Source organism: Puma concolor, chromosome B4 (assembly GCF_028749965.1).
Source record: "Puma concolor isolate L17-30 chromosome B4, mPumCon1.1.hap2, whole genome shotgun sequence".
Taxonomy (NCBI): domain Eukaryota; kingdom Metazoa; phylum Chordata; class Mammalia; order Carnivora; family Felidae; genus Puma; species Puma concolor.
In genome coordinates, this window is record NC_141673.1 from 130,790,452 (window position 1) to 130,810,612 (window position 20,161).

The 20,161-nt window shown below is 39.9% G+C and overlaps 1 protein-coding gene across 5 annotated transcripts in view; it reads right to left on the reverse strand.

The window, feature by feature from the left end:
- Positions 1 to 20,161, reverse strand: part of PRPF18 (pre-mRNA processing factor 18) — a 102,604-nt gene that overhangs the window by 66,225 nt on the left and 16,218 nt on the right. For 2 of the 5 annotated variants that reach the window (XM_086714905.1, XM_086714904.1), the window contains one exon: positions 16,337 to 16,476. In XM_086714905.1, coding sequence (XP_086571031.1) covers positions 16,337 to 16,414 — 78 coding nt within the window. In that variant the 5' untranslated portion in view covers positions 16,415 to 16,476. Of the gene's footprint in view, positions 1 to 16,336; positions 16,477 to 19,195; positions 19,398 to 20,161 lie in introns of those variants that run through there. The other 3 variants (XM_086714908.1, XM_086714910.1, XM_086714906.1) reach the window with 2 other exon arrangements.

The window sequence follows — 20,161 nt, forward strand, 5'->3', positions numbered from 1 at the left end:
AGATGAATATATTATTTACAGCTTCCTAGTTGCTCTTCACACTTCTTTTTGCTGTACTCTGTCTTAAAGTGTTCACACTTGACTGGTTTCTGACTCTGCTCTCTATAAACCTTGCCCCTGAGGGTTACTAGATTGGGGCTTTGCAGGGTAAAAGGGGTGAAAATGGCTATAAAACTATAGTCCTTACAGTAGGGCGGTAGACTGATATGTTAATTTCTTATGTGCGGTTCCTATTAACAGGGCTAGGGTGAAAATACCTGCCATGAGACGGTAATGTCAGGTGTTATGGGGGGAGGACTGAGCCAGGCAAAAGTGTTGACTCAGAGAGGTAGAAGCAGAGGTAATCCTAAGGGTAAGTGAAAGTTGTTGTAAAGAGAAACAAGAAGTTCATGCCCATAAGCCAAGCATGAGATCAGAGGGACAAGTATATGCCTATAAACAGGAGGTAGGGCAAGGGATCAAGAGCCAAAGGCATTAGAAATATTTTCCTCAAGCAGACTGCAATCATGAAATAATATTTGGCATTCTAAGCTGTGCACAATGCGTCAGAGTAGGAATTCATTTACATTGAGAATTGGACTCGTGTGTTAGGGGTGCCTGGCCAGTTTAAGGACACAAAGTCAGGTTAATCTCTTCCAAAAGGTCCCTCCTATCAAACAGGATAGGCCCAGAGTTTCCCATCTGGGTATTCTTGATGGAAATGGAGTTGCTCTCTGGGGTGTGTAGGAATATCCTTTGAGCATCCTTCAATCTGAGCCCTTCCTACTGGGCCAAAGTTGAAACTATTCTTGGAAAAGTTCTTGAACTGTTCTACATCATCCTCACTAATCACTTCTTTGGGGGCCCATGTACGATTGCTGGGATGAATCTTTCAGAGTATGGAATAGAGAACAGGTGCTAAAATTGGAGGTAGAAATGTATAAATAGGGGAACTGAATATGGGAGGCAACCAGAGTTATGAACTTTGTCATTACAAAGGGGTCCAGACTCTATGACAAGGACAGATGAGGAGGGCAGTAGAAGGACAGGCAGGACATCTCCCATCTGAATCATTCACCTTGCTATTTGGTAGTTATTGACTATGGCCTTTATTATAATGTCCCTTGTGATGCTAGAGGGTGTCCTGTAGGCTGAGCAGCCTGAGCTACGACATAGATTTGACCAGTAGCTGGGCTCACAGAGGTTCAGGATAATAGCCGGAAGAGGTGGTGGTAAAGCAATAAATACCACCAAAGGGGGCATTCAGGGAGATGTGTTCAGAGAGCTATTATATATAAATTCAGAGGTTATTGGTGGACTACTCACTTATCTGTTCATCTTTGCCACCATTAAGGTGTACAAAGAGTGCCAGCTCCACAGCCTCCTCTGGAAATTATTATCCTCAATAAATTCTGTAGCTGCCTAAGAATATCTGGGCACTAGAGCATGGTGACTTCCAAACAGTCCCAGGAGAGTCATTAATGCAGATGGTATTTTAGAGCCCATTGTGTCAAAAGACATAAGGTTTTTGAGCACAGTCCTGCCCTGACCTCCCCTGAATGGAGGATGTGGGGGTTACAGGATCCATTCAGGGGCCAAGGCCCTTCTCCCTCAGCAGCAACTTGGTAAAGTTGAGTGATGGCTCAACTTGGCCTTGCTTCAACAACCCTCCCATCTCCAAAGGTCCGTAACATCACCCTCTGAGCAAACGAAGACATGGCACGATTATGTAACTTGCCCACAGTCCCACAGCTATGAGCAGAGGACCTAGAATTTGAACCCATTTCTGCCTTACTTCAAAGTGCATGATCTTACCAACTAAGTTAGCACCGCCTCAAGGTAGAAAGCCCAGCTATGCTAGAAATCAATATAAATCCAATTATTTCCAGTAAACAGGTATTTCTTGAAGTGCCTGGAAAAAGATGTTTTTGTTGTTGTTGCTTCTTTGTTTTTATTTTTCATCAATGGCCAAACCTGCTTTTGGTAACGAAACGATGACTTTTTCAAAGTGGCTGGCTTTATCCTCACTCAAGGCTCATTCCAGGACGTAGGAGACATGAGAACACCAATAAATGTGTCAAAATAATCATTTAAATCAGAGAAAGAATTAGTCTCAGTAGGAAGCTGGAATCCCAGAATCTTTAAAATTAATATAACCATGTTATAGAAATTTGGAAAACAGAGAAAATGAAAGCATACATAAATCCACCTCTGCCACAATCATTGTTACCATTTCATACAACTTTTACACATATTTTATATGCATATTCAGATTTTGTAATAATTGTGTGCATATTTTATACCCTGCATAATTAACATACAATGTTATATTAGTTTCAGGTGTACAATAGACTGATTCAACAATTCTATACATTACTCAGTCCTCGTAAAGGGAGCTCTTAACCCCCTTCACTTTTTTCATCCATCCCTCCACCCACCTCCCCTCTGGAAACCCTCAGTTTGTTCTACTACATTCTCTGGTTTGTCTCTTTTTTGTTGTTCATTTGTTTTGTTTCTTAGATTCCACGTGAGTGGAATCATATGGTATTTGTCTTTCTCGGACTGACTTCTTTCACTTAGCATCATACCTTCTAGCTCCATCCATGCTGCTGCAAATGGCAGGATCTCATTCTTTTTTATAGCTGAGTAGTATTTATTGTGTATACGTACCACATCTTCTTTATCCATTCACCTATTGATGGACGCGTGGGCTGCTTCTATAATTTGGCTATTGTAAATAATGCAATAAACATAGAGGTACAAATACCTTTTCAAATGAGTGTTTTGTGATTCTTAAGCGAAGTACCTAGTAGTGGAATTGCTGGATCACATGGTAATTTTCTTTTTTTCTTTTTTTATATTTTATTTGTTTTTGAGAGAGAGAGAGAGCATGAGCAGGGGAGGGGCAGAGAGAGAGAGAAGGGGAGAGAGAGTCTAAAGTGGGCTCTGTGCTGACAGCAGTGAGCCTGATGGAGGGCTCAAACTCATGAACCATGAGATCATGACCTACGCCAAAGTCAGATGCTCAACCAACTGAGCCACCCAGGTGCCCTAGTAATTCTATTTTTCATTTTTTGAGGAACCTCCATATTGTTTTCCACAGTGGCTCTACCCTGCATTTCCAGGATCCTGCCTTTTTTTCTTTAATATTTCATCATATGCACTTTTCCATTTTGATTAATAACCTTCTTAACAATTTATTTAGTTAGCTTTGTAACATTTCATGAAGCAGTTTATAACAAAATTTGCCCAAATCATTTCCTGCTGTTGGATATTTAGGTCATTGCAAGTTTTTGCTATTATAAATTATTCGGCAGTGAACATCTTTATGCAAATAAAATTTTATTGGCATAGAGTGTTTAGATTCTTTACTTCTTCTTATATTCACTACCACTCTATGCCACTTAAGCATCACATTCCTCAATTAATAGGTTAACATGTTAGCCAGTCTCCCCTTCTTCCAATCTATCCTGAGTAACGCTAAGAGGTTAAATTCCCTAAAATACCATTTTCATCATGTCACTTTCTTACTTAAGAATCTGTATTTGCCTGTCTTCCATGTGGTGTGATTGGATTACTGTATTATAACCCCTTACAGACCAAAATGTGAAGCATGTTGGGCCCCCAAAGGCTAACCAGAAGAAACCAGGAAATTAACTGGAGACGATGGGACTAGACTCACGATGTATCAACACAGGAACAATACTGGGTCCCTAAACGCATGTCAGTGTCCACTGCAGCGAGGAAAACTCGGGTCCAGTTAAAGTTGGACCCACTCAGAAGATCTTACTCAGTAAGGACACGGCACTGATGGTCACCGAGGGGTGGTAACACACACAGTCAAGTGGAACCAGAAATCAAAGTTCAAGAGAAGTTTATCCAGGTTGAACAAGACTTAGTGGAGTGAGCAGCGTCAGACACCCTGGGGCATAGGAACCAGCATACATTGGGCAGGGGATCAGAGCCCAGCCAAATAGGTCTTGGTTTGTGGCATGCTTCCAGAAGTGCCAGATTACTAGAGTGCAAACAAGGAACCAGGGGAGAATCCCAGTTGTATAAACCGGGCCCTTGTAAGGGACGGTAGGGAAGGCTGTGTCTGCAAGAAGCAGGCAGGCTTGTGGGCAATCAGGTTTGGGGGGGCGGGGGGCGGAATCACCGCATTAGATGTCTGGTTGACAGCAGCAGACTGCGTCTGGAACTAGGGGACCTGGGTTCTTAACGTACCACCCGTGGACTGAGAAAATCTATTACCAGACTGTGAAGACTTAGCCTGCCGTTGCAAGCGCCGACCATCCACAGCTGGCAGAGACTGACCTCCAGAAAGCGACTCCAACCAAAACCCAAATTAGTAAAAACACATACCTGTGTACAGATAACTGATGCATATGTATGGTACAGGCCGCTAACCTTTTAGCACTCCTCTCTTTTGGCCTGAAGGCATTATCGTTGTTTAAGAGGCACTACGATGCCCTATCCACTTCACGTCAACAACGCCTTAACATAAACTGCCTATTTTTCCACACATTAAGAATGAGCCGGAAGCCGATTTGGGTTGAGGGCAAGGAGGCAAGAGGAATTCAGAGCTGGAACTGGACTATTAGCCATTGTATTGGCCAGAGCGGTTCTCCAAAGAAGCAGAACAGCAGCCTAAATAAATACACAGAGAGATTTATTTTCAGGAAATGGCTCATGGAGGCTGGCAAGTCCAAAAGCTGCAGACAGGCCAACAGGCTGGACCCCGGGAAGAGCTGATGCTGCGGTCGATGCAAAGGCAGCCTGGAGGCAGAATTTGGGGAACCTCAGCCAGTCTCTCTTAAGGCCCTCATCTGATTGGATGAGGCCCAAACATTACAGAGGGTACCTGCTTTACTCAAAACTCTGCTGACTTAAATGCTAGTCTCACGGAACAAACCACCTCTAAACTGGTGCTGGAACAAACGACTGGGTGCCATGGCCCGGCCGATCTAAAATGAATTGTTACAGCCCCTGAAACAAATCCAGGCCACTCGACTCCTGAGTATGGGAGAAAGATAAATGCATCTCCTCCCAATTATTCCAAGATTATGTGACCAGCCCCCAATTTCTCATTCTTATGTTTAAGTACTTATTTCTCATGGATCCTAAATACAACCCTCCTCTTGTGGAGTCTGGTCAGCTCTGCCTCTTTCTTGCTCGCTAGCACTCATCCCTGGATCATGGCCACTCCTGCTGCCACGAATCCCAATTTCTCGGCCTATGCAGACCCCTCAATTCCTTCAAGAACAAGTTCACGACGGTGCTTCTCTCCCAGGATTTCTGTCACATGTGCGCTCAGACCTCAGGTGGCATTTCCCCTCTGACTAAATCTGAAAGAAAAGATATAATCAGGCATCAAAAAAAAAAAAAAAGCCATGGAAGAATGGAATATGGAGCTAGGATTGTTCCCTCTACATATTAGCTAATCTGAAAGGCTAGCTGCGCAAGGAAATGCATTTGAGAGAGCCATTCTCCACCTCTTCATGACACAGCAGCATCTTTCCAAGGTCAACAACACTTACGTACAGCTGAGTCCTGCTTCCTTTAAACTCTTCAGTGTTGTATCAGCCAAATTAAGAACAGGTAATAATATAGAGTTGATTTTTTTACCGAGGGAAAATTTACTTGCCGTTGAACGTATAGATCTTAAGTGCGTGATGAAATGAGCTCCCATGAATCCACACACACGTGTAGACACCCCTTCTGTCACTACAGCTCTTTCCTCATGGACTTGGCTTTTTAAATATCCTCTCTTTTCTTTCTCTTTCTTTTTTGCAAATAATAGACCGGGGCGCCTGGCTGGTTCATGAAGTAGAGCATGTGACTCGATCTGGCAGTCAGGACTCCATGTTGGGTGTAGTTTACTTAAACGGACAAAACAAAACTATATTTTATATATATAAATATACATGACATATACATAAAACTATATTTGGACAATATTTTATGACCTTTATATAAAAGTATATAATATACATAAATACATGTGATATATATTTATATTTATGTATTTGTTATATTTATATGTATTTATATGTATATATTTATATTTATTATATTTATTTATATGTATATATTATATTGTTTATTATATTTATATATATACTTATAAATATATGACATTCTTTTTTTGATCTGCAGTCAAGACTCCATGTTAAGTGTAATTTACTTAAAAAAAAACAAAACTCTCTCTCTCTCTCTCTCTCTCTCTCTCTCTATATATATATATATATATATATATATATATATGAGACATTCTTTCTTGGAGCAGTTTTAGGTTTACAGAAAAATGAGCGGAAAGCACACAATTCCTAGATACCTTCTCTTCCCCACCTGGTTTCCCCCCATTATTAACATCCTGCATTGGTAGAGTGCATTTGCCAGAACTGATGAGCCAATATTGATACATTATGATTATCTGAAGTCCAAATGTACAGTCGGGCTCACACTTTGTGTTGTATATTCTGTGGGTTTTGACAAATGTATGATGGCATGTATCCACCGTTACAGTATCATAGTTTCACTGTCCTAAGAATCCCTTGTGTTCCACCTCTTCCTCCCTCCCTCCCACCTTCTGGTCCCTGGAAACAACTGGTATTGTTCTCTCCATAGTTTTGCCTTTCCAAGACTGTTGCATGTTTGGAATCACTCACCGTGAAGCTTTTTCAGACTGGCTTCTTTCAGTTTTCAGTCTTTCAGTCTTTCAGATTGGCAACATACAGTTACATTTCCTCCATGTCTTTTCATGGCTTGATAGCTCATGAGTTTTTCATCGCTGACTAATATTCCATTGTCTGGACGTACCACAGTCTATTTATCCATTCCCTCGGTGAAGGACATCTTGTTTGCCTCCAAGTTTTGGCAATGTTGAATAAAGCTGCTATAAACATTTGCGTGCAGATTTTTGTGTGAATGGTAAATTTTCAACTCATTTGAGAAAATACCAAGGAACATGACTTGCTGAATCATATGGTAAGGTTTTGAAAAAATACAAACCAAACAAGCAAACAAAAACAAAAAGCAAAAAAGAGCTGCTAAATTGTCTTCCAAACTCACCGTATCGTTTTGTTTTCCCCCCAACAATGAATGAGTTCCCCTTGCTCCACATACTCAGTAGCATTTGGTGTTGTCAGTGTTTTGGATTTTGGCCATTCTAACAGATGTATAGTAGTATCTTGTTGTTGTCTTAATTTGCAGTTCTTTTCTATATATGATGTTCAACACCTCTTCATATAATCATTGGCCATTTCTATATCTTCTTTGGTAACGTGACTGTTCAGATCTTTTGTTCATTAAAAAAAATTGAGTTGTTTTCTTATTGTTGACTTTTAAGAGTTTTTTATATATTGTGGATATCAGTCCATTATCAGATACATACTTTGCAACGATTTGCCTCTCAATTTCTGGATTATTTCATTCTCTGAACAGTGTCCTTTGCAGAGCAGAAGTTTTTAAAATTTTAATGAAGTCCCACTTATCAGTTTTTTCTTTCATGGATCATGCTTTTGATGCTTTATCTGAAAAGTCGTCACCAAAACCAAAGTCACTTAGATTTTCTATTTTATCTTCTAGGAGTTTTGTATATTCAGGTTTATGTTTATTTTGAGTTACTTTTTGTGAAAGCTGTAGAGATTCATTTTTTTGCATGTGGATATCCAGCTGTTCCAGCACCATTTGGTGAAAAGACTATTATTTTTCCATTAAGTTGCCTTTTGCTCCTTTATGGAAGAGGACTTGACTATTTTTGTGTGGGTCTATTTCTGGGCTCTCTATTCTTGGATTAGGATTGCATTTGATCTATAAATCAAGTTAGAAAGAATTGACCTCTTGACATATTGAGCCTTCCTACCCATGTGCATGGAATATCTCTCCATAACTTAGATCTGCTTTGGTCTCTATCTCAATGTTGGTGTTAATGTAAATGCTATTAAGTTTTTAATTTTAAATTCCACTTGCTTGTTGCTGGTACATAAAGAGGCAATTGACTTTTGTCAGGTAACCTTGCATCCTGCAACCTTGCTATGACCAATTGCAAGGTATCTTTTTGTTGTTGTTGATTCTTTGGGATTTTCTACAAAGACGGTCATGTCATCTGCAAACAAAGACTATTTTATTTCTTCCTTCTTAGTCTGTTTATGTTTTCCCCCTTTTCTTGTCTTATTTCATTAGATATGACTTCAAGCATGACGTTGAATACGAGTGTTGAGACAGTACATTCCAGTCACGTTCCCAATCAAGTGGGAAAGTACTTTGTTTCTCATCATTAAGTATGATGTTAACTGTAGGTTTTTTTAAATAGACATTTCTTTATCAACTTTAGGAAATTCCCCCCCATTCCTAGTTTTTTGAGAGTTTATACCATGAATAAGGGTCAGATTTTGTCAATTTATTTTTCCGAAACTATTGATATGATCATATGATTTTTCTTCTTTAGCCTATTGATGTGATGGATTACATTAATTGATTTCAAATGTTTAACTAGCCTTGTATAATTGGAACAAATCCCACTTGGTTGTGGTGTATAATTTTTTATGCATTGTTTGCTTTGATTTGCTAATATTTTGTCAAGGAGGAATTGATTTTTGAGCAGCAGTGAAACACATTATTTTATAAAAATCCACACGGGTTTGTGCAGAAAAAAAATTTTTTTTACATCCTTTGCATAGCAGAATGATTAAATAGTCATGCTAATTGGGACTATAGATTCAAGAATATAAAGTAACAGGACTGGGTTAAAAAATGACATCTAGATATCTTTTGTATTTGTCTCCTCTCCCCATCTGCGGTCTCTCTCTCCAGTTGTGATACCCTACCCTGCACTTTCTACAGCTCCAAATCACACTACCTTTTAGGAAAGCACGGAAGGATTTCCAGTTTTTCATGGTAGATTAAACTAAAGATCAAATTAAAGTATTTTTACCTGCTGACTCCTGAAACCAAACAAAAATGATAGTAAAGAATTTAAAAATGCAAAACCACAAAAAGGGACAAAGAGAGACAGAGAGAGAGAGAGAAAGAGAGAGGGAAAAGGAAGGAAACAACAGATAAGTGTTATCAATGAAATTCTGGAAAATGGAAAACAGATGGTGGAATGGAGATTTTCCTAGCAGACAGGAGAAAGCTTAAGAAAACCCAACCAGGCTTGTCGGCAATAGCATGCCAACAGGAAGCAATCTGATTCACCTAAAAGAACCCTGGGAAGGCCTGGACAGTAGAGGCACCAAATAAGACAAAAAGTGGATGTGACAATGGGATTAAAGTGTCTATAGACAGTCTCTCCCATACTTCAAAAAGTTGGGTACCCTTTACCAGCCCACAGAAAGGGTGAGAAGTTTAACCCTACACTCTGGACACAGACACTAAACATTGTAGAGGAAGGCGGTGAAGAACTGTCCCTGAAACATTTTTGCAATAAAGTCTGCATGGTAAATGGTATCATCCAAGGTCCCCTTTCCCACTGTCATCTCCCAAGCTTCTGCCACCAACCACCACTGCACCACACCAGCACCCCTCACCCACCCCTATTCTCCTGCAGAAACGTGCAGAAACATTTGCATTTGGTGGTTGTCCAATAAAACAACTTTGTGCCTGTCAATTATCCTACAGTGAAGCCCGCCAGACAACAAGCCCTATTCATACACATTAAACTTTTAATTATTTTTTTAATCTCTTATTTCTATAGGTAAAAGGACAGCCCATGATCACTAGTTGAGGATCTCCTCTAATGTTCTTTTCCAAGATTGCTTTGAATATCTTAGGTCCTTTGCAATTCTACCTAAATATAATTGGCTACTCAATTTCTACACACACACACACACACACACACACACACACACACACACACACAGCCTGGTGGGACTGAAATCAATTTGGGGAAGAGTAATATATTGGCAATATTGGGTCTTCCAATTCTTCAGCATGGTATCTGCCTGCATTTCTTGAGATATTTTCGTTTGTTTGCTTTTTTTTTTTTTTTCTCAAAGGTATTTTGTAGTTTCCAGGATAGGCGTCTTGGATATCTTGTGCTAAATTCTTCCTAAATGTTGTAAATTTGACATTACTGTAAATGGAATTTAAAATTTTCATTTCCGGGGCAACTGGGTGGCTGAGTTGGTTGAGTGTCCGACTCTTGATTTCGGCTCGGGTCATGATCTCACATTCCGAAAGTTTGAGCCCCGCTTTTGGCTCTGCGCTGACAGTGTGGAGCCTGCTTGGGATTCTCTCTCTCCCTCTCTCTCTATCTCTCTGCCTCTCTCCTGATCACTCTCTCCTCTCTCTCAAAAATAAATAAACCTTAAAAAATTTGTTTTAATTTCATTTCCAATTGTTTGCTGCTAGTATAAAATTAAAATTGATTTTTGTATATTAAATTTATATATAATATATATATAAATTATATTGTAACCTTGCTAAATTCTTATCTTTTTTTGAGGATTCCTTAGGATTGTCTACGTAAACAGTCTACAGTTTAGACTGATACACCTGTGTAACCCACACTCCATCAAGATGTAGAACATCTACGTACCCCAGAAATACCCCCAGTATCCCTTACCAGTTAATCCCAGCACTGTCAGAGGCAGTAACTGTTCTGAGTTTTTTCCATCATAGATTAGTTCTCCCTCCTCTAAAACTTCATATAAATGGAATCATGCATTATGTACTCTAATTTTGTTCACTCAGCATAATGTTTTATGTAATTGACCCATACTGTTACATGTATAAATAGCACATTTTGGGGCACCCATGTTGCTAAGTCAGTTAAGCATCCAACCTCAGCTCAGGTCAAGATCTGCTAGTTCATGAGTTCGAGACTCACATTGGGCTTTCTGCTGTCAGTGCAGAGCCCACTTCAGATCCTCTGGTCCCCCCCCCCCCCACCCCTCCCCTGCTTGCACTCTCTCTCAAAAGTAAACATAATTTTTTTTTAAATAGTACATTTTGATTACTGAGTAACACTACATTATATGATTATATAAAACTTTTTTTTAATTAATTTATTTATTTTGAGGGCGAGAGTACAAGTGGGGAAGGGGCAGAGAGAGAGAGGCAGAGAGAAAGAATCGTAAGCAGGCTGAGCACTGTCAGCACAGAACCCAACGTGGGGCTCGAACTCACTTGAACTGTGAGATCATGACCTGAGCCAAAGTCAGATGCTTAACCGACTGAGCCACCCCAGGGGCCCCTAAATCAAAATTTTTAAATCCATTTTCCTACTGATAGATATTTTGTTGCAGATTTTGGCTATTAGGAAGACAGCTGCTGTAAGTATTCCCATCCAAGTATCCACATGGGCATACATTTTCATTTCTCTTGGGTACATACCTAGGAGAGGGACTGCTAGCTCCAAGGAAGGGTAAGTTTATAAGAAACTACCAAAGCTTTCCCAAAGTGATTTTGTAACTTTACATTACACTAGCAATTTATGAGCATTCTGGTGGCTTCGTATCCTGCTCTCGACATTTCTATCATCCTTTTGTATTTATTTTAGCCATTCTAATGATATCTTGTGGGTTTTCTTCCTGAGTGGGTATTTGTTTATTTTGGAAACAATCTCAAACTTACAGAAAAGTTGTGGGTACAGTGCAAAGTACTTCCACCCTCCCAAACCAGCTGAGAGAAGTTGCTAACATCCTGTTAATACTTTAGCGTCTATTTCCTAAAGATAAGGATATTCTCCTGCATAATCACAACGCCATCATCAAAGTGAGGAAATTAACATTAACACCTTACTACCATTTAATCCTTCTACCTCATTTAAGTTTCACCAATTGCTCTAGTAACAATCTTAATAGCAAAAGGAGCCGGACCAGGCTAATACATTGCATTTATTTGTCACTTTTCTTTTGTTTCCTTCTATCTGGAATAGTTCCTTGGTCTTTTCGTGACCTTGACAATTCTAAAGATTAACAGAACAGTTATTTTGTACTATGTCCTTCAATTTGTCTGATGTTTCTTTGTGATTAGACTCAGCTTATGAATCTTTGGCAGGAGTTCTCACAGAAGCGATGTTTTGTGTGTTCTTCTCATTGTGTTCTAGAAGGTGGTTCTGATTTCAATTTGTCCTGTTACTAGTGATGTTGTTTTGGCTCATTTGGTTAAGAGGGTGTCTGCCAGGCTTCTCCACTATCAAGTTACTTTTTCCCTTTGTAATCAATAAGTGCTTTACAAGGGGTAATTTAAGACTATGTAGGTGTGTTTATCATCTAACTTGCAATTTATTCACATATTTACTTAGAGTGGATGTGGACTCATGGATTCTTGTTTTATTCAGTGGCTTACAGTTTGTTACCATTATTTACTTTGAAGTCATATTCTTCCAGATTTCACCAGTGAAAGCCCAGTCAAGCCAGATTCTGCAGCCTTTGACAGATCCCCATCATTCCTTGGGGACTTCCTTACTTTGGGGCACAAAATGTTCCAGGCTTATCCTGTACATTCCCTACCCCAGTCCTCAAGTCAGTCACTTCTCCAAAAAGCCATTCAGACATTTACATTGAGAAGGATTTTCAGAAATCAAGATTGGACCTCTAAATATGCTCTTGGTTGATGCTTTCAAACCTTGTCAGTGGTCACAGCTAGAAATCATATGGTTGTGTGCATCTATGGATATCTATGGATATCCACATAAATAGATTCACAGACATAAACACAGGTATGTATGTATATACATACATACGCATATTACATCCATATTTATGTATTACTTATATGGGTAATTCCAACACCACTGGTTCATTCTTGCTTCTACATTTGTAACTCCCTTCTCTGACAATAAGAAAACGAGCCGCCATTATCATTAATATACATTTTTCCCGTTTGTTTTCTATTTGTCCACTTCATTCTTTTTTCCTCCCTTCTTGCCTTCTTTTGGGTGATCTGAATACTTTATAGCATTTCATTTTGATTTCTCTGTTGACTTTTTAACTGTATATCTTTCATAATTTTGGTGGTTACTCCAAAGCCTTCGATATGCCTCTTTAACTTATCCCAAGCTACTTAGAGTTTATATTGTTCTACTTCACATAAAATACAGTAACCTTCTAATATTATAGTTTTATTTACCCTTCTCCCAACTTTGGGAGATTTTTGCCATATCTATTACATCTACTTATGTTACAAACCCGATACAGTGTTATAGGTTGTATTGTACAATCACGTGATTTTTTCAAGAAATTAAGAAAATGTGTACGTGGCACAGCTGGCTGGCTCAGTTGGTGGAGCACGCGACTCTTGATCTCAGGGTTTTGTGTTCGAGCCCCACTTTGGGTATAGAGATTACTTAAAAATAAAATCTAAAAAAAAAAAAAAAGGGAAGAAACTGTGTACCTTCCCTTATATTCATCCAAATATTTACTACTTCCCATGCTTTTCATTCTTCCCCTTGCGTCCAGGTTATTGTCTGGTGTGATTCATCTCCCACTGGAAGAATTTCTTCAGTCCTTCTTATAGCACAACATACACATTCTTAGCGTTCGTCTGCCTGAAAATATCTTTATTTTTCTTCATTTTTGAAAGACAATTTTGCGGCATATAGAATGCTGGGTTGACAGTTCTACTTATTTCGGCACTTAAAGGTATTATTCAGTTGTTGTCATGGGTTGGGTTTCCGAGGAGGTAGGCTCTGAGCTGAAATTTAGCCAGCAGAATGCTTCCTAAGGAGTCCCCTGGGTATCAAAACCTGTAGGAAGGAGAAGGAAGCGAGAGTAGTCAGAAGGAAAAACTGAGCTGTGATGCACATCCTCTGACAGCCTTGACCGATGCCCCGGGGGAGCTAGAGCAAGAATGGCCCTTCAGATTTGTCTTGCACTGGGCCAAGATGGTCGGCTCGGGCACTGATCGATCAATCGCTGGCTATAGGTTTCCCAGGAAAAAGCAAGATCTTAAGTGAGTCAGTGCTCTACAGTTGAGGCAGTCTTGAAAGGGGCTGAAAACTGAAGGTACTCCACTGACGACACTCCTCTCAACTGGGGCAATCCTTCCACTGATGTGATCTGGGTGTGCTGCTTCTGATGAGAAGTCTGCCATCATTTGTCTTATTGTTTCTCTCCAAGTGATACACAGGCTTTTTTTTTTTCTCCAGGCTCTTGTCTCTTTATCTTTGGATTCCAACAGTCTGTCGTGTGCCTAATGTTATTTGTTGTTTTTTGTTTGGTTGGTTTTGTATTTATTCTACTTGCGGTTCACTCACCTTGGACCCATTAGTGTTTTTACTAAATCGGTAAGTTTTCAGCCATTATTTCTTCCAAATTTTTTCTTCCAAATTTTTTCTTCCCTATTCTCTTGGTTCCTTCTAGTATTCCAAATCACATGTAACAGATTGCTTATATATCAGAAACTATAGCTCTCTAAGAATCTACTCGCATTTCTTCTTTTCTCCCTTTTCTTGAATTTGGATAATTCCCATTTACCTGCTTTCAAATTCATGCACTCTTGTGCAATCTCCGATATGCCATTAAGCAAAGCTAGTAAATGTTTCATTTTGGTTGCCGTTATTTTCCACCTAGAATTTTCATTTGAGTCGGCTATAGACTGAATGTTTGTGTCTCTCCCCCCACTCACATGTTGAAAACTTAACCCCAAATGTGACGGTGTTAGGAGGTGGTGCCTCTGGGAGGTAACGAGGTCATAAGGTGGAGTCTCTGTGAATGGGATTAGTGCCCCCATTAGTGCCCCTCTTGTAAAAGAGGCCCCAGAGAGTGCCCTTATTCCTTCTGCCATGAGAGTACACAGTGAGAAGATGGCTACCTAGGAACCAGTTAGCAGAACGTCACCAGAGACCAAATCTGTTGGTGCCTTGATCTTGGACTTCCCAGACTTCCAAAACTGTGAGAAATCAATGTTTACTGAAGCCAATCAGTCTATGGTGTTTTTGTTACAGCAGCCTAAACAGAGTAAAATGGGAGCTTTTCATTCCTTCTATTTTGCTGCTGTTTCTCCATCTGTTCATTCATTAAGACCACGTTTTCCTATAAGTCTTTGAGCATATCTATAATAGCTGCTTTAAAGTTTCTGTCTACTAAGGACCACTGAAGGTTCGGTTTTCTCTGATTGTTTTTTCCTTCTTCTTGCATATGGGTCATATTTTCCTATCTCTTTGTACATTTGGGCATTTTTACTGTATACTAGACATTAAGAATTATACATTGTAGACATTTGTGATTCTGTTATATTGCTCAGAAGAGTGTGATTTTTCTTCTAGTAAGGAATTAAATTGGCTAGCCTCAAACTCCTAGGTCTGTCTCTTCTATTTTGGGTGTAAGCTGAAATCTCTGCTCAATTCTTCCTGTCCCTAATGGTCACTTTTTCTCTGTACTCTATGTGGTCTCTCCCACTGATGCATATTTCAGTGGCTGGACATGAATTTGAGAAGAGTTTATATGCAAATTTGGGGTGTACCACCTCCATGACCTCCTCTTTTCTAGGATTCCCCTTCTAGCTGCCCAGCTGCTCTTCCAGTCCTGAATCCTATACTCTGACACTAGTATTCAGTAATTCAGCTGAATTATTCAGTAATACAACTTCATTCTGAGCCACCTAATGGATTAGTGAACAACTCTGAACATAAACTGCAAAGCCAAAAATCACATTTGTGTAGTTCCCATATTTTAAGGGCAGACTCCTCTCCAATATCCACCTGGTTTTAGTTCCTGCTGAATGTCTTCAGATAGTTGGTTTTTAAAATTCCCATCCAGACTCTATCATGCTCGCCTGTAGGAAGATTATCCTGACCAAGCTACCCTGCCATTACTAGAAGTCAAATTTCCTCCATATTACCATTGTGCTCCATACTGAAATCATATCTAAATCCTGATTTGTCTTATGTCAGTGCTGTAATTCATTTCCCTTGCATCAGTGCTATGCTTAGGAAGGGTCACATATCAGTCCAGAGAACAGAAGTTCCTCTTTGCAGTCTAGCTATAAATGACTTTAATACAGGGAATTGGTGGCTTATCCCCACCCCCACCCCCCAAAAAAATGTCTCTAGGAGTATCACACCTGTTCACAATTCTGGCTGCAACTGACTGAAGAATAATGATCTCTCCATCATTTTGTCTCAAGGATGCCTTTCATGAATACGCTCTAGGCTGAAACCATACAATAAAGAGGAATGTAGCACCTGGCTTCTCTCCAAAGCAAAGGAGACCATAGAAGGGGTGGTGGTAATGCCAAGCTGACCAAAGATAATCCAACACGGGGCATATGACCCGAATTATCCAAAAGCACGGGAGGGGCAGAGAGCTTTGGAGCTTCTGGAAAAAAATTTATTTGCTGATAAACAAAAACGAAAACAAGACCACACACACACACACACACACACACACACACACACACACAGACTCACCAGAAGAATAATGCCTCTTCTTACATTGGATTTTTTTTCATGTGATTGTTGTAATAGAAGCATTGATCTCGTGATCATGATGAGAAGCCAACTGAGATGGAAGCAAACATGGTGTCCGAAGCCTGTCCAGTCTGGACTTCCTGTTGTGAGAACCAGTGGTATTATTTAAGTCATTTTCAATTGGTTTATTTTGTTACTTTCCACAGACACAGTACCTTATTTAGAACATAGAAGTAAATCCCAGAAGAAACCATTTAAAGGGGGGAAAGTGGTAGCCTTTAAGGAGTAAGACTGGAGGTAATGAGACGTGGTACCGTGCACATTGGTTTTTATTCTATGCCTTGTGCTATTTTACATCGTAAAGAAGATATATACACTACTTGGATAAAAAATTAATTAGAAAAGAGTCAATCTGACAACTCCTCTCCATCTCCACATCACAGTTTTCTTGATTAACTCTGATCCTAGCACAAAAGGAAATGGCGGCTAAATTCAACAGTTCTCCCTTGCTCCTTTTTTTAAACTTTTTTTTTTTCCTTTTGAGAGAGAGAGAGCTGGAGAGGGACAGAGACAGAGGGGGAGAGAGAATCTTAAGCAGGGCTTAAGAGGGTCTCACAACCGTGATTACATGACCTGAGCCGAAATCAAGAGTCAGATGCTTGGGGCGCCTGGGTGGCTCAGTCAGTTAAGCCTCTGACTCTTGATCTTGGCTCAGGTCATGATCTCACAGTTGTGGGATGAAACCCCTTGTTGGGCTCTACACTGATAGCATAGTGCCTGCTTGGAATTCTCTCTCTCCTCTCTCTTTGCCCCTCCCCTGCACACATGTGCTCTCTCTGTCTCTCTCAGAATAAATTTAAACAAAAAAGAAAAAAGAAGAGTTGGATGCTTAACCTACTGAGCCACCCAGGCACCCCTCTTCCTTGCTCTCATTTCAGGCAATCATAAATTCTAGCTGCCTACTGAAGAGCATCCTGAGTGAACGAGATCCTCATACCCCTGAACCTACTATTTGTCACCAAAATAATTGTTCTGAAGGACAAATATGATCACGTACCTCTCCTGCTTACAATCCCTAATTGGCTTCATATTGTCTCTACAGGCTAAAATCCAAATCCCGTAATATGGCATCCAAGACTCTTGGTGATCTGGCCCCTAAAACTCTCTCATGTATATATTCTAGCTATTTTTGAATCTTGCTTTTCTCCACACTCAGATCTCCATTCTGTTGGCATTTCTTTGATTTGGAACACCCTTCCTAAAGAATCCACTTTCAGTTACCTGTTCTGTAAAGATCTCTTTCTCCTCTAGTTCTCCTACAGTCTCTTCTTCGACATGTGTTGTAAATGCCTATCGCCTCCATCAGCACAAATTATATTACAACTCAAAAACCACTTACTAGAAAGTCTAAAATCCAGAAATATCTTAAAAGGGAAATATTTTTTGGAAACCCATTTGGTGACAGAACCTGAATTGAACTATTTATATTTATAATCTCAATTTAGGGGTGCCTGGGTGGCTCAGTCAGTTGGGCGTCCGACTTCGGCCCAGGTCATGATCTCACGGTTCGTGGGTTTGAGCCCCACGTCAGGCTCTGTGCTGACAGCTCAGAGCCTGGAGCCTGCTGTGAATTCTGTGTCTCCCTCTCTCTCTGTCCCTTCCCTACTCACACTCTGTTACTCTCTGTCTCTCAAAAATAAATAAACATTGAAAAAAAATTTTAAATAATCTCAGTTTAGTCCACTTTAATATTCATTCATTTTGTTGCAGAACTATTCATGGGTTTCATCGCACAGTGAAGCCTCAGACAGCACTGATAATGGTCCGGAACACAGGGTACACACACCTAGAGTATATGCACCATTCCAAAAATGGCTACTGCAGCATTTCTCATCCCAGAAGTTATTCTAGAACTTTTACCACTTATCAAGAGGGGAAATCTACTTCCTCTCCCCCTTGAAAATGGGAGTGCTTTTATGAATAAAAGTGGTGGAAGTGACATGGCTTGACTTCCAAGGCTAGGTCATCAAAGGTGATATGGCCTCTGCTTATTTTCCCTTCTCCCCCAAAATGCTTGCCCTTTGAACTCAGCCACCATGTTGTGAGGAAGCTCAGCCACAGTGAAGCCACCCGAAACTGTTCTAGCCCACAACCCCAGCCAAGGTCTCAACCACCAGCCATTATTAACCACCAACCAGCATCAACTATCAGACATGAGGGGGTAGTTGACGCCTGTCCTCAGCACTCAAGTGCCCCCCACTGTTGGCTGAATGGAGCAAAGATCAGCTGATGCCAAGCCTTGAATGCCAAGGCTTGATTCATGCCAAGCCATGAATCTAAATGTAGATTCATGAGAAAGACAAACGTTTTTGTTGTTTTAAGGCACAAAATTTTGGGTAATGTTCTACAGCTATAGTGACTGGCCTCTTATCCTATTTACTTTGTAAAAATGTGAAATATTCTGAATTCTAAAACCCATCAAAGGTTTCAGATAAGATCTGCACACTAAAATCATGCTTGTATATCTTTTTCTCTATAGAAATAGAAGTTCTTTGAGGACAAGAACAAAGTTTTCTTTTCGGAGGTACCATTTAAGATAGGGTAGGTCCTCATGGCGTGTCTACTGAATTAATGTTGAATGAATAGATTAACGAACAAATAAAGTAACACAGTTGCAAACAAATGATTATTTGAGATAGTTTTTCAGTAGACTACTCTTTTATTCAACACAATCCATTGCTCAAAAATAACTTAGAATACCTTATTTTTTATAATTATTTTCAGTTTATGAGCTATACGAAAAGCGCCATCAATTTTCCTATCTTGTTTTTATCCAGAAGTGTTATCTATTATCATTACATGTTTTATCCATCAAGGCATGTTCCAAATAATCCTTGGCTGTTTCCAGAAGTCAAATACATCGTTAAGGATGAAGATTTTCCATCTCTGAAGATATTCGAAGTAACCTGACAAAACTCTGAAGGTTATGCCACAACAGGAGATCCCAATGGTTTTGAACAATGCAATTTTCAAATGTAATGCAATCTGAGACAATGACGCACAGATGCAAAGACTGTAGCATCCGTATCCACAACTTTGGGAGGAAAAAAAAGAACATTAATTTGGAATGTAACTTCTACCTTGCATGACAAAAATAAAAGTGTATTTATCTCACGAGCCTATGTCACATGTATGTCATGTCACACGTGTATGTAACTATGTGAGGGAAAGGGAGGAAGGTAGAGAGAAAATCCATAACGTCATAAAGACATGAACAGACAACGTCAATTTATGTTTTAGTGTTCCTGTTGGGAATAACCGTTTTAGCTCTTCCCGGGGGATGTTGTAATGATGAAATAAGTGAGGTACTAGTTTTACAGTTTTGCTGCCAAAATAGGTGTCTGATTGGAATTTAATGGATCCTTACTGCCCTGCTTTTTCCTTCTGCCTCATGTTGTGTAAATTGCGTAAGCTAGGTTGCATGTAGGTGTATTTCAGGATAATTCCCATCCAGAGGAAATCTCTGAGAAAGTAAGAGTCATTAGATAAATATAATATTAACCACGGTCTCTCAAAAAATGCCAAGAGGGTGACGAATCCTACAACACACAGCACAGCTTCCTGAAAATCTTTTCTTTCTCCTCTCTGGTATCTCACAGAGCCGGGCAGGCACACTGCCTCCAGACCTCCTTTCCATCTAAAATCCCCCCTTTTCGCTCTTTCCCCTATGACCCCTTCCACACACATACCCCTCTGTTCTTTTTCTGCCTACCACTCTTATCTTCTCTATCTGTTCTTTTCTCACCGTACTGCTTCCTGAGATCA